Raw genomic sequence first — 18066 nt, 5'->3', positions numbered from 1 at the left:
CTTTTTGTACCTTAAGATGGAATATTGAGAACATGACGACTTTAGCTGGCTGTCGGTGCGACATCAGAAACGATGATCAGCGTTGACTATATATCCTATTTTTCTTTAAGATCAAACACTTTGGTGATTGTCACATTCACAAAGACAAAGGTGGTTTCCACTTTTATGATGGGGGCATAAATGCAGAAGAGCACACTGAGATTTTAGAGTAGCATATGTTGCTTTGAAGACCAAATGTTTCCCGGGGTCATCCTTGTACAATTTTCAACAACATAAAGCTCATTCTGTCACATTACATAGGCACGGCTGAAGAAGAACATGGTATGGGGACTGGAATGGACTGCCAGCAGTTCTGACCTAAACTAGAACTGGAAAGCAACTTCTGGACAGCGGGGTGGTTGGGAAACAAAGGGAAACGCTTAGATTTCCTTTTAGGCCACTGCTCTCGTTCCATACCTCAACTTCCACACGCAGTGTTTGCAGCCTTTCTTACTCCACCCACATCAAACAGCGTGTAGTACTTGTGAAGTGTTGAGATCACATATAGATCACTCATCCAGCCACTCATCAAGCAGTTTTTTTGTTAGATAATGTAACTTCAGTAGCAGTGTCCTTTGTTCTCTTCGACACCACTCTTCTATTTGTGTGGACTGAGTATAAGAAGAAATTCACGGATCTACATTACAACCATTTCTACAGATGAAAGATCGAGGACGATGTGTGTGTCCCAATCTGTTGGACACAACCCTGAGGACTTGAGATTGGTCAATGTCCAGTCATTATGCCATTTCTGGAGTCCAGCCCATAGGGTAAATAAATTAATAACCTATGAGTTACGCAGAAACTTCTGCTGCACAAACAAAGTTCTCAAAGTAATTTTGATGGCTCCACGCCAGTGTCTGCTGTGGCTCAAGATATTTCACGTTGCAAGTTGGTCCATCTGTCTCATTCTCCTGTAATTAATGAAATGAATCAAATGCTCTTGCTCCTCTCGCTGCGGAAGGGCAGCGAGAGGAAACAGATGAGGTGAACTGGGCATCTGGTGAGGATGCCTCCTGGACACTTTCCTGGTGAGGTCTTCTGGTCTTCTGTATCCAGCTGAGAGGAGACCCCAGGAAAGACACAAGACATGCTGGAGGGACTATGTCTCTTGGCTATGTCTCTCCCACGACCTGACCCTGGATAAGCGGAAGAGGATGGATGGATGCATGGATGGATGGATGGATGGATGGATGGATGGATGGGTGGATGGGTGGATGGGTGGAAGAATGGAATCCATTTTTCCACAGGCCTCCAATGGAAAAATGATGTCATGGTCAGTAGATCATGGTCACTGGCCTCACAAAACCCACCCAAAAGTTTATGATTTTAAATAAACTTTTTTGCAAATGGTTTTTAGGGGAAATAACAAACTAAGTTGTGACATGTCATATCCAAAAGGTCAAAAGTCAACTTCAGTGTAAGATTATAATGTTCTGCAAAAACCGATTTGTGTCTACTATTTAATGCATTCAGAGGTAGTGATTGTAGTTTTTCTTTATATCTTTTACAGTAAGTTAATTTGAAACTTGGTTTTTCAAAAGTCAATTTGTATAACCATATTCATTTGAAACTAATGACTTGCATCAGGCAGAATAATTAATATTATCCAATTTTTCACACAGGTTCCGAGTTTTTAGGATAATCAGAAAATGCTGACTCAAGCAATCTCTTTCACAAAAAAGGAGTTGTGAAAAATACTTTCTAAACAGATGGTGGCAACCAGCTGGGTTTTTTTCAGTGCTATGTTGAGACACGTGGAAAAAAATGCTTTGAAAAGAACAGTTAAACAATGCTACAAAAAATCCTGAATGAGTTTAATAATAGTATTTGATGAAAAAAGAAAATAATTATACATACATATGAATTAGCTAGTTAAATTAAATAAGGAATGTTAATTTGGTCTTTTTATAAGTAATGCAACAAATAATGCAGCATTATTTTATAAATCAGTCTCAGTGGTATGTAATATACAATGTTGCCCATGAAGTTGGAATTAAAGTGCACATGTAACAGCAGGGAGTAACCCAACATATAAAGTGCAGCCGTTTCCTCACCTGATCTTCAGTCCTCAGCCATAAACTCGTGCGAATCGCAGGGTGCGTGCGCCCGTCTGTGTGTGTGTGTGCGGGGGGGGGCATTATTGAGTTTTATGTTTTATGTAAAGCGCTTTGCATTGCATTTTTTATTTTGTAAGAAAAGCACTTTACAAATAAAGTTTGATTTGACTGGTCCTTTTTTGCAAGCTGCTACAGCGTTGTCTGCTTTTGACATTTCAAATCAACAGTACATGTAAATAACTTCAGTCTTGTCCAGCGAACCATCTGGCATCTTTTTGAAAGTGAACTAACCGTTCAAAAGTCCCTTTTTAATTCTCCATCTTTCAATCCACCATACTTTTCCTCCAGCTACAGGTGCCGTCGACCGCCAGAAATGATATCATGCCTTTTTTTTTTTTTTTTTTTTTAATCGTGCGTTAAAAAAATTGTCGGTGTTAAGAGGACGTGAAGTTAACGCGTCGTTAACACATTAACTTGGACAGCCCTAATATATATATATATATATATATATATTATATATGAAAATATATATATATATATATGTATGTATGTATGTATTTCTTTCTTTTTCCAAAGCACTGGATCCTTTACCAGTGACGTGACATGAAGTGACAACATTTTTGAATTATTTATCTACACATATTGTGAAAATTCCATCCATCTATTCATTTCTTTTTTTTCCAATTTGTCTTACTTAGTTCTCTGTGTAACTGGATACGGAAAACAAAACGGGGAACCAGACTAGTGTATAAAACACAGTGCTGAACACTGATCCTTGGAAAAATGTAGGTTACAGTTTCTGTCTAGTTTCTTCAGTTGGTTTGTTCTTCTAGAGCTCAAATGAAAATTACGTTTTTTGGTCATACATGTGCAGACTTTTATACAGCGTACAAGATCATCCATCCACCTGTCACCCATACCTGCTCATCCTTATCGAGCAGATCTCAAGGGTCTGCTGGAGCCTGTCCCAGCCGTCTTCAGGTGAAAAGCAGGGTACACTCTGGACAGGTCACATGTCTGTCACAGGGTCACCAGCACCAGCAAATGCAGCAGACTATAAAAAAATCTAAACATGGCACATAAAGCCAAGCACCACTGTTCAAATTTTGTGAGCTCTCTCTCTCTCAGACACACACACACACCACAACTAAACTCCCCCTGACTTTAGATGAATCATATACATGTGGACCCCAGGAAACCCCCAGGAAGAGTAGCTGTCAAACTGATGACGGCTAATGGGGATCCAAATAAATAAATAAAATATCTCAAACTAGTTTCACAGCGTGGCAGCAAGCTAGGAAGCAAGTCATACAGGGGGAAAAGAGCAGAAAGGAGGGGGAGGAGACCCAGGTACAGAGGCAAGGTAAAAAGGCAGATATTAAAGAGAAACAGGTGAAAAACTGAAAGAGAGGGAACAAAGAACAAGAGAAAGTGTGAGCGTAGAAGAGGGAGACATTTGTTACCTGGTTGTAAACCGCTGTGCTGCACATATATCCCATTACTTTGAGAGGAGTGCTGGCTGATCCTACCGCTACCGTCTCCCACGCATCCCCAGGAAATAGAAGCTATAATTCTCAATTCCTCACTTCCTCTCTCTTTTTTTCTTCTTCCCAGAATTTCTCCTCACTACCCGTTTGCAGTCTTGCCCCCTGCTTTGGATTATTGTAATGATCACTGAATATTCCGTAACGTGAAAGTGACAAAAGCAGGTCGTTAATCATGAAGTGGCATCATTCAGTCAGACAAGACATCCACCCATTCTCCAGACTGCTCCATCTTTTTAATGGGTGCAGTCTGAACACGAGTAGATCTGCCTCTCTGCCTCTGGCTACTTTCCTCCAGCTCATCTCAATCTAGGTATTTGCTATTAATTATCACTGATAACACATGTCTTCTTCTGCTGAAAACAAAAACAAAACAAAACAGAACAGTGCTTTGAAAATGATAGATATGTATTTGGTGTTTCTTAGTCTGACCTGGTTTTCCACAAGGTTAAATGACAGAGTCAAATTTTTACTAATAGCCAAGGGCCAATCTACCTGACCTGCATGTCTTTCAGATAAAGTCCACTCAGGAGTCGACCGCACTCCTGCATACAGACTCAGTCTGACGCCTTAAAATCAGCGCCGTAATTATTTATGACCACATACTTATCTTGAGACTTCATTACACCAGATTGGATTTAACAAACAGAGAATTAACCAAGCGAAAAAGCTTTCTGTGGGGGCCTTGATCACTCCTTAAAAAGCTCCCCAGACCAACAGGGGTTTACTTTCCCTGTGCTGTGATTTGATACAATGGGAGTAGACAGTGCTATTTATGCGCTGATTGCAGCTGTTAGACCAATGAAATTTCTTGTCAGCTCTGGAGCCATCACTGGTGAAGTTAGCTAAAGAGATATCCCATTAGTGTGTCCATGTTTTTGCATACGCACAGTCCCCCGTTAAAGACTGCAGTCGAGTGTAAGTGAGTTCACTGTTTTGTGCAAACTCTCACTACAGACTCATTACTCCGGCACTTTAAAACCAATATGTTGTACACTTTTTCTTTTATATTATTTGCTCTTTTGTAGGGCTGGGCGATATATCGAGATTTTAATATATATCGATATATTTTCAAACACGATATGGTACGAGACAATATCGTTTATATCGATTTAAAAAAAAAAAAATTTACATTTTTTTTTTTTTTACATTTTTTTTTTAATGATTTTGACAAATTGACTTGAATGTTTTATTTGAGATTTGCACAAATGTTTTGTTATTTGCACAACTGTCAACCTCAGTGGAAAAGTCTGCCTGTTACTGTCTACATTGTATTAATTGCACAGTGTATTTTAATTTAATTGTTATGCAGGAAAGGGATATTTGTTTTATTTTATTCAAGAAGCATTTTTATTCTATATATGCAAGCAGTTTATTTTTATTTCATTTGTTTTATACATTTTGATATTGTGCAGACCTCTGTTAACAAAGGTACCTGTGTGACATTTGGCACAAGGCTTTGTATTAAAACTGACTGTTTTTTTAAGGGTTTGCCTCAGAAAAAAATGAAGCTAACAGAGATGCTATGCTATAATGCTTTGGGGGAAACTCCAATTAAGGCACAGAAAAAATATCGAGATATATATCGAGTATCGCCATTTAGCTAGAAAATATCGAGATATGACTTTTGGTCCATATCGCCGAGCCCTACTCTTTTGTATTGCACCAATCACCACAACAAAATCCTTGTGTGTGTTAAACTACTTGGCAATAAACTTCTTCTGATTCTGATTCTTCTGATTGGTTGAAAAATGCATCTGTAACCTACTGTAGTTTTTTTTTTTTTATGTTTTGAGCTACTGTCTGTTAGGAGAGTTGTTGGAAAATTGAAATCCTTTTTTTTTTTTAAATACATATATATGTCTTTTTAAATCTTTAAAAAGACAAACTTCTGATGAAGGTTGAACAGAAAAATCATATTGTCTCCTTTCTGAGTAGGATGGCCTTAGACCCGACCCTGCTTACATAGTTCTGATGAGCTGTTTGTTGCTGATGTAATACAAAACAAAGTTCCTGAACCTGATAGCACCTGAAAACCATTCCAGATTTGTTTCTGGTGGGGCTTTATTAGACAGGAGTGGGCTATTCTGTGCTTATTTCAGAGGACACTGGGACATGTACTGTAAGGTTGCATTCATTCACACCAGTGAGCTCTACAGCGAGAACATATTAGTAACTCGTGTGCAAACACCTCCAGGAGAGAAACCGGAGTTTGACTGGCCGGCCTCAGGGTGCAGCTGAAAAGGGAGGTGAAAACGTTTCTATTCTGCCGCACAAAAAAAAAAAAAAAAAGATTGTTGCAGCCACTCGAGGGATTTAAACGGGTTATGTACTGGTCACAAGCTCATTTCTTTTATTGTTGCCCTTTTGTCACACAATTTACACCCTTAGGTAACGTATGCAAGAGCCTATTACAAAATGCTGGAGTTAGAACTTCCATCTAGATAAAGTGACAGATTTTGAAGCCTTTAAATACACATTTAACTAAACAGGGAGAACTATTTCCCTATTCATCAAAAAATCCCGGGGGTAAGATTTTTCATCCAAGATTCTTTCTTTTTTCTTTTTATTTCTTTCTTGAAACTTCTGGGATCAAATTGATCTCCGTTTTGCTCAGTAGGATGATTTTATCCCCTCTTCCACATACTGTACATCTGGGGTCTCCCTGTGCTCTACTGTTACGTCCTCCGTAAGTAGCACGCAGTAGCAAGCGGACAGCAGAAGAAGGGGGGTGTATTTGATCATTACTTTGTCCTGTTTAATCAGGACCTGGAAATTTTCTCATAACATTCACTTTCACATTCCCTATCTCTCTTGCTGGGACAGTGGGTCACAACGTGTTATTTGGGAAAAACAGACAAGATTTGTGAGCTAATGTGAACCTTGTCAGAATAGTTGGTTTCAAGAATGGATGGACTGGGTTTGCATCTTTTGCAGGGATTAATAGTTGGTTTGGGGATTTTTTCAGTATAGATACATTTGTGTTTCTAAATGTCTTGTTTTTATTTGTTATTTTTCCTTGCAAAAAAGCAATTACTGCAAAATAAATTGTACTGAATTAGAGATAAAATACAAATAGTTGTGGTGGTAAAAGATCAGGAATTCAAACGTATTCATTTAATTTGCGTGTAAAGTCTTGTTCAATTTCATTTTTAAGATTAAAATGATGTTAAGATGTTCAAATAAACTGCATGCATATGCATTCATGCACCTTATGCATAAATGTGGTGTATTCATCCGCCCATACTTGGACTTGTTAAGTAAATAAACGAAAAACATTAGACAGTTTTGTTCCACGTGAGCAGAGAGAACTGGATTTCCTCTTCGCTCACTTTCTTCTGTGTCCCGTCTCCTCAGCTCCCCCAATGATCCGGCTGTCGGTCAACGACACTGTGGTGGTGGATCCCGGTCAGGATGTGCTCCTGACCTGTGAGGTGACGTCCGGCTTCCCCCAGCCCACGGTGACGTGGTCGCGTTACCCCGACCCTCTGCCGCTCAGCGCCCAGGTTCGAGGGGCCACGCTGATACTGCGCGCCGTCACACCAGCAGACGCAGGTTTCTACAACTGCACAGCTGTCAACAATGTGGGCAATCCAGCTCGCAAGAACGCCAATCTTGTTGTCCGGAGTAAGTAACGTGTGTTCCTGAGGGAAAGATGGATATTAGTTGTTTATTGGTAGAACGATCACTTCGTTCAGTGCCCAAAGGCCACTGAGCCTGTACGGTGCACTGATATTGCAAAAGCTAAGAGGCTAAAACTAGAGCTAGTACAGAGCTCTGAACTGAGCCAAATTTCTTTATATTGAATGATACTTTATTAATTCGCAAAGATGTAATGATGTTTTTGCAATGTAAATGTCTCTGAACAATAAATGAGAAAAAAAAAAAAAATTAGATTAAACATCAGTTGAAAACTGACACTCGGCTCCAGAAACCATCATGAATTGTTTGGGAGTGTTGTATTTGTTGCCTGGCAACGACTGTGCAGATAATGTGATATAGACCATCGGGAGGTTACACAGGAGAACTCTTTCATCTGGGACGCAGATGTTCTCCTGTCCAGCTTCACGCCACATGTTGTCAACAAATCCCGCAGCACTCCTGTCCCGCTTCTGCTGGTCTTTTAAGAATCATTTGCCTGCCTGGGTTATCAGAAGTCTGTGTAGAGGGCCCTGGGGTCTGGAACCTGCCCCTGCAGCCACATGTCAGGAAGCATGACACCTACGCTCTTTCATCCATCCCATTGATTTTTATCTCACAATATGATCAAGTTTTTAAAAAATAGCTAAAGTCCCCCGTCCATTCTTGTCTTCCTCCACATCGCTGACCTCTCCCCTTACCTTGGGTTATTCAGGTCATGGAAAGTTTAATCATCTAATGCAGACATGGGCAAACTACGGCCCCCCAGGCCACATGCACATTATAGTAAAAACCTTGTTCATTTTCTCCTTTCCCTGCAATGCCCACGTTCCACCAATAGATGGCGCATGCGCACTCAAACACAATGGCCGTTGTTGGAATGGCGCGTATTTCACTTCGTTTCATGTCGCCATTGGAGCCGTTCCGTAAAAAGTCGCACAGGACGGTGACTGCGTTTGCATGCATCAATAACCCTTTTAAAACCCGAATATTAGCAATAACCCAATTTTGCACGGACATGTAAACACCAATAACCCCTTTGAATAACCCAAATTTGCTCATATTCGGGTTTTTAAAAACCTGAATGTGACCCCTGGGTTACTCCTTTTAAAACCCGAATATTCGGTCATGTAAACTTCTAACGGAATATTCCGATCAATCAGCAAGGAACCTTGGTCTTTTGAGTCCAGGAAGTACTTCTAAACATGGAGAAACACAAGACCACGCCACACTTTTGGAGTGAGGAGGAGACTAATCATTTTATAAATGTAAAGAGCATCATCCAAATCAGCATTTTAAGATCATCCAAACTACTTAACGCAAACAGAAAATGGCTCAGTAAAAACATCTCAAGAAGACAAAGACATTAACCATTTTTCAGAGGAACCACAACAGGTGGCCACTTGAGCGGTGCCATTGTTGGATTCTCTTCTATCAGTCGTGGATATTATCAAGCTTTCCTACTGAAACATGAGATGATTAAAAGAGAAAAACTTTCAGAACCTGTAATCTGGTGTATAAAGGGGGATATGCTGCAATTTATCTTCAGTTAGTATTTAAGAAGCACAAAGGATTTTTTTATACATAAATATATATATATATATATATATATATATATATATATATATATATATATATATATATATATATATATATTTGTATTAATTTTTTTTTCATGTTAAAATATATATTTTATTTGAAGGACTGTGATTGTGTCACACAGCAAATAACAATGAAACTGGCTCACAAAGCTACAGTGGACATCATGGCAGTAGTGACTAAAAAACTCAAGATAATAGAGACAGAAGAGAAAATGAGAGTTACTGGGCAAAAGGCTGAAGGAGAGTCCATCTTAGTATCGTGGAAGTGAGTTAATCTCCACGCTTCTCGCAGAAACCTCTGAGCTACAAGTTGCAAAATGTCCTTTCTTTTGACGCTTTAAGCAAGCAACTCTATCTCTTAAATGGAGCACTTTATTTATTTCCAGAGAACTATACGGAACAGGGTTTGGAGCCAATAAAGCTATTTAGTCAAAGTTTATATATAAATGGTTAAATACACTTGGTTCTGCACCTTCACTCTGGAAATCCAAATCAGAGTAAATGTTGATGAGGTCAGCAAACTGCTCATTAGCAGTAATACACACACAGATTTGATTAAGTCTGTACTGTACAGACTTAATCAAAAAGTTTATCCATTTTGGGTACCTCACTTAGCAGTTTAAAATAAAATAGCAAATCTAATTTAATTCAGCCTCTCAATCTGTGAAAAACATTTGCATTGTAATAGGAAGCTTCATTCACTGATTGCGGTTTGCGTTGGAGCAGGCATGTGCCTGCCGTCTGTGTGTGAGCAGCTGATCCATCATTATAGTGAGCCGACGTGAACCTCGTCAGAATAGTCAGGTTAAATATTTCTCTTTTTGTAATTTCCCTTCCATTAAAGCAAAAACCTTCCATTCTCCCTTCCCTCTAGCTATTTTTAGCCCCTTTAATCATCTTTATTCACTCCAATTACTCAGACTGGAGTGGAAGCAATTAGTGACAGTCTTTTCTGTTAGTTAACACTGTAGAGAACGTATGCTGGATGGGTTTCTCCTGTTAGCTTAATGGCCCTGAACGCATTTTCACACCAGCACAGGTGGCAAGACGTTAAAAGAGACACACAAAGTGCACAAATTGTAAGTGTGCTGGTTGGCATGAGACACACACACACACACACACACACACACAAATACGGCCAAACAGCTTTATTTTAATGACTTCAAACAATTTAAACCGTAATTTAAATGCTTATTTACTGGTAACTTATTCCATGATATTTTTTTATAGTATTAATCTGACAATACAGGTATATTTATGTCCCTATAACTCATGTCATTTGTAAGTCACAGGTACACACACACACACACACACACACGTATGGCTACTGTCCTAAGTGGCTCCACCCTGGTATCTTGTTAACAAGCCCGAAAAGCGTTTTAAGTTGAGCTCCTCTCTCTTCTTCGCGGCCTGTATCACATTTTAGTAAGAAAACAGAGAGCTGTTTTGTATTCAACATGGAAATCAGTTGGGAAAATGCAGCCTTTGAAACTGAAAATTAAATGTGACAGTGTGAGAGTTACTCTTTGTCCTTGATCCCCCCCCCACCAGCACCACCCTATCCCACCCCAACCTACACCCCTTCCTCTTTACCCCCTTTTATTTTATTCTGTATCTGGCTCCTTTTGTCTTGTCCTTCTTCACAATTTTCTCCTTCCTTTTTCTCTCATTCTTTCGTCTCCAATTTTCATTTTACTCGAGTTTCTTTTTGACACGCTGCCTCCTTTATATTGTTCACACACAGTCACATTTCATCTAATGTTGTGTGGAAGCCATTTTTCCTGCTCTTCCATTCATGTCTTCCTGTTGAGTAGTTTTTTTTATCTCTTTTTTTTGCACCTTACACACTTTTTTGATTAAATTTGTACATTTGTTTTTCTAATTTTTCACGCCTTTCATCAGTTTAAAATTGCATTTATTAATTATAAATTAGCACACTTTGGATATAATGATGATATACTATGCTAACCAAACACAAACAATCTTTTGGTATTGATTTATATAACATAAAAAACACAGGTGTACCCTTTACATACATAAACCTCCTTTATCCTTAAAGTACCCCTGTCCCCCGTCTATATTGAGCTATTCATCCTAAACCAATCAGACACGTTACTGCTAGTTGGGTACCACGGCAACAGAGATTATTGGAGGGTGTTTCTTTTTTAACGGAATTGCATCTGCGAGGTACAATACTGAATGCATGTGGAGATGCTGGCAAGAGCTGGGTTGATACGTGCTTGAAGGACCGATCAAAATTCATAAGTTTGCAGAAGCTCCTGCAGTGCCTGCTCTTTCAAAATGTTATTTACTCCTTAATCAGTTGCACAGCTCTTAAACTGGCAGCTAGATGGCCTGAAAATTGGGTATGTTAGAGTTTAAGTCAATCTTAAACGTTTGAAAGTCTATAAATATTGAAAATATTATATGGGACTGCTAAAGCAGACATCAAATAGTAATTTCCTGCCATATTAGTCTTATCAAGTGTGTTTCTATATTACTTTCACACCAGTCATATTTCCAAGTACTTTGCAATTACTTTGGAAGAATTTAGAATCATAACAGACTCTTCAGACTGTGTAGTACTGCAGATGAAGTTGTCAACATATTTATCACATGATAAAAACCTAATCAGATAAAATCAAATGTACCCATGTTTCAAGCACAATAACAGGCCTAAAGTACAAAGTTTGCCCAGTACACAGCAAAACAGATTCCATGTATTTTGGCCAGAACATTTTAAGATATCAGCACAGTTTAGCAATCACTTTCCCTTGCAATGCTAATGACTGGCTGCAGCTTAATGAATCCAGTGCATGGTCATATCTTAGTGGCCCGTGGCCGCACAGTGAAATATTTTCTTGCAATGTCACCAGACAAGCTTCATAAACGAAGTAACACATTTCGGTGTGAGCTTTCGTTTATGCTAACATCATATTTGTCTTGTGCAGATGGGATTCATTACTCCATGAGCAAGAACAAAAATAACTGAAGCATGTATTTCATATTTTATAGTCTTAGGGAAGTAATTAAGCAGATGTCTGAAGAACAGCATCCATACTCAAACGTCACCACGTGGTGATAATGTAACAAATGTCCTTGAGATCTTTATTTCTAGCAAACATGTGGTGCCTTCTTCTTTTTTGCACGTATGGAAAGCAGATTTTTATCCTCACAAAGTATTTGAAACCTAAAGGAAGTGAAGGAATAGGAGAGAAGTTAAGTTTAAAAGAAAATGCAATGTAGAAAGTATGTTTTGGAGGGAACACTCCACTATGATCGTCATATTACGGAGCCCCTAAAGGGACACGGATTTTATTTTTTTTTATAATGAGTTTTAAGCGTGCGCGTGAAACCTTTACGCGCGTGCGTAAAACCTTTAAGTGAGCACGTAAAGTTGTTTACTTGCAAGCATTGTGGTAATGTCCTTATAATGGGACCTAGAGTCCCAGGTTAAAATATAGCTCAGCTAAATCCTGTAATGTCATTTCCATTCATAAACAGAGCAGGGCGCAACTGGAGGGTCTCCTGTTCCAGCAAAACTCCCATGTACTTGTTTTTACGCGCTCACGTAGAACAACTTTTAGGCGCTCACTTATAAGTTTTGCGAGAGCGCGTGAAACTTTTTAGTGAGTGCATAAACGTTTTACGTGCTCACGTAAACAACTTTACGTGCTCACTTAAATGTTTTAAGCGCGCGTGTAAAGGTTTCACGCGCGCGCTTAAAACTCATTATAAAAAAAAAAAAATCTGTGTCCCTTTAGGGGCTCCGTATCATATAAACATTGAAAATAGATTTTTTTTTTAAACTTTGTATTGGTTTGTTTAAGCCTGTCACAATGTTGTGCAAAATAATCATTCTGATATCTTTGGTTGTGTGAATTAGAAAAGTTTATTTTAATGATCATGTCACCAAAGACAGCCTGGGACAAGGTCACAATGTCACAACTTACATCCACTAACCAAAAAAAAAGGAATAGTGAGCTGTGTCTGCATAATTTGTAAAACAGTGGGATAGAGGGTGTATCTTTGGAAAAGGAAAAAAAAAAAAGGATTATTGCTATATTCATTTAGCCAAAGCTTTTGTCCAGAGCAACCTGCTACCTCCTGAACACAATAATTCCGCACAATATTTCTGCAAAATATAGTGTTGACACACTCATCAACATCATAACACCGGGGGAGATTTTGCAGAGATCATTTCACAGGACCACACGAAGTGGTCAATATACCTTTCAGCCACTCTTTAACATAATTATGGATGTGATAACAATAGATAATAATTTCACACTTGATGCGGTCGCACCGTGTCAGTGATTTTGAAGAGTTTGCTTATGTAAATACGGTGTGTCAAGAAGTCAACATATGGCACTGTGAAATATAATCATTTTCCCATGACAGGCCATCTGTTCTGCTTAAACAGAACGTCACAGTAACAGATAATACAGTACTACAGTACTACCTTTTCAAGAGAGTTCCTCTCTTGAAAAGGACATGCGATGGGATCTTTTTTACTTTATATGTAACTCTTCCTCTCTCTTTTCTTCACACAACATACAGCAATGGGCAACCTGACTTTCCAAATTACACCAGACTCTAACAAGGACAGTGAGACGATCCAAATAGGCCGTGAGCTCAAGCTCTCATGCCACGTCGATGCCACTCCACAGGATAAAGTCAACTACACGTGGTACAAGAACGGCGCACCGGTCTACAACTCCGATAACCTGATATTACTGCGCAGTGACCCAGACATGGCCCCCGGCACCAGCAGCCTGGAAATTGTGGACTTGAAGTTCAGAGACCTGGCCACCTACAGCTGCTTGGTGAATTTCCTGGGCAGCAGGGTGCCGGAACTCCGTGTGGATGTCAACATCTCTCAGAACAGCGGTGAGATTTTCCATCTCTTATATATATATTTCTCAGACCGAGACTAATTTGATTAAGCTTCTAAGCACCTTTCAGCCGCACAAAGAGCTAAACAATCCTTTAGAAGGTCAATGTATCTTTCTGTAGAAGGACTATGAAGAAAAAAGAGATTCATTGTAAATAGGCTGCATTTATATAGTCGACAACTCAAAGCATTTTTCTCTACAACCAAGTTTTTTTTTTTTTAAATCTTCATCATTCATCAGAAGGAAGGAGAGGGGGAAAGAAGTTTAAAATTGAGAAATTATAATAAAAGAAAAAGAGGAAAATGTGAGAATATGTGAACTGCCGGTCAGGAACCAAATTAAAAAGCAAATTAAAGGGGAAAAGGAACCGGTCCCGCCCTGGCTCTGATGTTTTGTACTGTTTTGTTTGTTTTCTAGTGTCCCCTCTTGTCCTGTACCTGTAGCCTATGTGTTTTTTTTTTTTGCGCATTTGTATTATTACCTGTTTTGTATTTACTCACTCACTCACTCATCTTCTCCCGCTTTATCCGTTACCGGGTCGCGGGGGCAGCAGCCTCAGCAGGGATGCCCAGACTTCCCTCACCCCAGACACTTCCTCCAGCTCTTCCGGGGGGAGTCCGAGGCGTTCCCAGGCCAGCCGAGAGACATAGTCTCTCCAGCGTGTCCTGGGTCTTCCCCGGGGTCTCCTCCCGGTGGGACATGCCTGGAACACCTCCCTAGGGAGGCGTCCAAGAGGCATCCGGTACAGATGCCCAAGCGGCTCGACTCCGAGCTCCTCCCGGGTGACCGAACTCCTCACCCTATCTCTAAGGGAGCGTCCAGCCACCCTGCGGAGGAAACTCATCTCGGCCGCTTGTATCCGCGATCTTGTCCTTTCGGTCACTACCCAAAGTTCATGACCATAGGTGAGGGTAGGGGCGTAGATTGACCGGTAAATCGAGAGCTTCGCCTTTCGACTCAGCTCCCTCTTTACCACGACGGTCCAGTACATCGACCGCATTACTGCGGACGCTGCACCGATCCGCCTGTCAATCTCACGCTCCATTGTTCCCTCACTCGTGAACAAGATCCCGAGATACTTGAACTCCTCCACCTGAGGCAGGACTTCTCCACCCACCCGGAGAAGGCATGCCACCCTTTTCCGGTCGAGAACCATGGCCTCGGTCTTGGAGGTGTTGATTCTCATCCCTGCCGCGTCGCACTCGGCCGCAAACCGCCCCAGCACATGCTGGAGGTCCCGGTCTGATGAAGCCAACAGGACAACATCATCTGCAAAAAGCAGAGATGAAATCCTGAGGTTCCCAAACCGGATCCCCTCCGGCCCCTGGCTGCGTCTAGAAATCCTGTCCATAAAAATTATGAACAGGACCGGTGACAAAGGGCAGCCCTGCCGGAGTCCAACATGCACCGGGAACAAGTCTGACTTACTGCCGGCAATGCGAACCAGACTCCTGCTTCGATCATACAGAGACCGGACAGCCCTTAGTAGAGGGCCCCGGACTCCATACTCACTCAGCACCCCCCACAGAATGGCACGAGGGACACGGTCAAATGCCTTCTCCAGATCCACAAAACACATGTAGACTGGTTGGGCAAATTCCCATGAACCCTCGAGCACCCTGCGGAGGGTATAGAGCTGGTCCAGTGTTCCACGACCGGGACGAAAACCGCATTGTTCCTCCTGAATCCGAGGTTCGACTATCGGCCGTAATCTCCTCTCCAGTACCCTGGCGTAGACTTTACCCGGGAGGCTGAGAAGTGTGATCCCCCTGTAGTTGGAACACACTCTCCGGTCCCCCTTTTTAAACAGAGGGACCACCACCCCGGTTTGCCACCCCAGTGCTACTGTCCCATCCTCCATGCAATGTCGCAGAGGCGTGTCAGCCAAGACAGCCCTACGACATCCAGAGACTTGAGGTACTCAGGGCGAATCTCATCCACCCCCGGTGCCCGGCCACCGAGGAGCTTACGAACCACCTCGGTGACCTCGGCTTGGGTGATGGATGAGCACTCCTCCGAGCCCCAACCCTCTGCTTCCTCAGTGGAAGGCATGTCAGTCGGGTTAAGGAGATCCTCAAAGTATTCCTTCCACCGTCCGACAATGTCCCCAGTCGAGGTCAACAGCTCCCCACCAGCACCATAAATGGTGCCGGCAGAGTACTGCTTCCCCCTTCTGAGGCGCCGAACGGTCCTCCAGAATTTCCTCGAGGCCGACCAAAGTCCTCCTCCATGGCCTCCCCGAACTCCTCCCAGACCCGAGTTTTTGCCTCCAAGACTGCCCGAGCCGCGGCCCGCTTGGCCTGCCGGTACCTATCTACTGCGTCATGAGTCCCACCGGCCAACATAGCCCGGTAGGACTCCTTCTTCAGTCTGACGGCATCCTGTACTTCCGGTGTCCACCACCGGGTTCTAGGATTGCCGCCACGACAGGCACCGGAGACCTTGCGTCCACAGCTTCGAGCCGCCGCGTTGACAATGGAGGCGGAGAACATGGTCCACTCGGACTCGATGTCCCCCGCCTCCCCCGGGATCCGAGAGAAGCTCTCCCGGAGGTGGGAGTTGAAGATGTCCCTGACAGAGGGCTCGGCCAGACGTTCCCAACAGACCCTCACAATCCGTTTGGGTCTGCCCGGTCTGTCCAACCTCCTCCTCCGCCAGCGCATCCAACTCACCACCAGGTGGTGATCAGTTGACAGCTCAGCCCCTCTCTTCACCCGAGTGTCCAAGACATGCGGCCGAAGGTCAGATGAAACGACAACAAAGTCGATCATTGACCTCCGGCCTAGGGTGTCCTGGTGCCACGTGCACTGATGGACACCCTTATGCCTGAACATGGTGTTCGTGATGGACAAACTGTGACTCGCACAGAAGTCCAACAACAAAACACCACTCGGGTTCAGATCGGGGAGGCCGTTCCTCCCAATCACGCCTCTCCGGGTATCACTGTCATTGCCCACGTGAGCGTTGAAGTCCCCCAGTAGAACAATGGAGTCCCCAGTTGGAGCACTATCAAGTACTCCTCCCAGGGACTCCAAGAAGGCCGGGTACTCCCCACTGCTGTTCGGCCCGTAGGCACAAACAACAGTGAGAGACCTATCCCCGACCCGAAGGCGCAGGGAAGCGACCCTCTCGTTCATCAGGGTGAACTCCAACACATGGCGGCTGAGCTGGGGGGCTATAACCAAGCCCACACCAGCCCGCCGCCTCTCACCCTGGGCAACTCCAGAGTAGTGGAGGGTCCAGCCCCTTCAAGGAGCTGGGTTCCAGAGCCCAAGCTATGTGTGGAGGTGAGCCCGACTATCTCTAGCCGGTATCTCTCAACCTCACGCACAAGCTCCGGCTCCTTCCCCCCCAGCGAGGTGACATTCCGTGTCCCTACTGCGAGGGTTTTGGTCCAGGGATTGGGTCGTCGAGGCACCCCGCCACGACTGCTACCCAGCCCACAATGCACCGGCCTGCCATGGTCTTTCCTGCGGGTGGTGGGCCTACTGGAAGGCGGACCCGCGTCGCCGTTACGGGCTGAGCCCGGCCGGGTCCGACGGGCAAAGACCCGGCCACCAGGCGCTCGCCATCGAGCCCCAACCCCAGGCCTGGCTCCAGGGCGGGCCCCGGTGACGCCGATCCGGGCGACGTAACAGTCCTTGTTTTTCTTCTCATCATGGTAGGCTTGTGAACCGCTCTTAGTCTGGCCCGTCACCCAGGACCTGTTTGCCATGGGAGACCCTACCAGGGGCGAAAGTGCCCCCGACAACATAGCTCCTAGGATCACTCGGGCACACAAACCCCTCCACCACAGTAAGGTGGCGGTTCAAGGAGGGGAGGTGGCGGTTCAAGCGGTTGTTTTGTATTTAATAAAGTAAAAAAAAAAAATCTTCATCATTACATCTCGTGCATATTGTATGCAGGGAATACAAAATAAAGTTCAGTGTAAAAAAAAAAAGGATCAGATTTAAAAGAATGATGTATAGCAGCTTGTTTGTGTTTAATGATTTTCATATGAAGCCCCATCTAAATGTCTCCCCTCAAGAAGAAATTGTTGCCAAATTTAACTGTTCAACACGATTTTGACATTTGAATGATAAAAGTTATCTCATTTAGTGTCAGCAAGAAGAGCAACAAGCAAAGTTTGCTGGGCGAACAAAGCTCACAAGAGAGCAAACAGATTAAATGAAGTTGTCATTTGCAACTGTGAGCAAATCATTGATATAATGATTTTATTTCAAAACTCTGTTTAAAACTGCTCTTGAACTTGACACATTACCTGTTACTGAATACTAAGCAGTCATTG

General features: G+C 42.7%; 1 protein-coding gene across 3 annotated transcripts in view; it reads left to right on the top strand.

The window, feature by feature from the left end:
* The window catches only part of LOC133463514 (MAM domain-containing glycosylphosphatidylinositol anchor protein 1), a 277446-nt gene that overhangs the window by 186597 nt on the left and 72783 nt on the right, over positions 1 to 18066 (top strand). For all 3 annotated transcript variants that reach the window (XM_061745103.1, XM_061745086.1, XM_061745095.1), the window contains exons 7-8: positions 7001 to 7270; positions 13444 to 13773. In XM_061745103.1, the coding sequence (XP_061601087.1) occupies positions 7001 to 7270; positions 13444 to 13773 (600 nt within the window). The remainder of the gene's footprint in view (positions 1 to 7000; positions 7271 to 13443; positions 13774 to 18066) is intronic.

Source organism: Cololabis saira, chromosome 2 (genome assembly GCF_033807715.1).
Source record: "Cololabis saira isolate AMF1-May2022 chromosome 2, fColSai1.1, whole genome shotgun sequence".
Lineage (NCBI taxonomy): Eukaryota > Metazoa > Chordata > Actinopteri > Beloniformes > Belonidae > Cololabis > Cololabis saira.
This window is presented reverse-complemented; position numbering and strand designations above follow the sequence as displayed.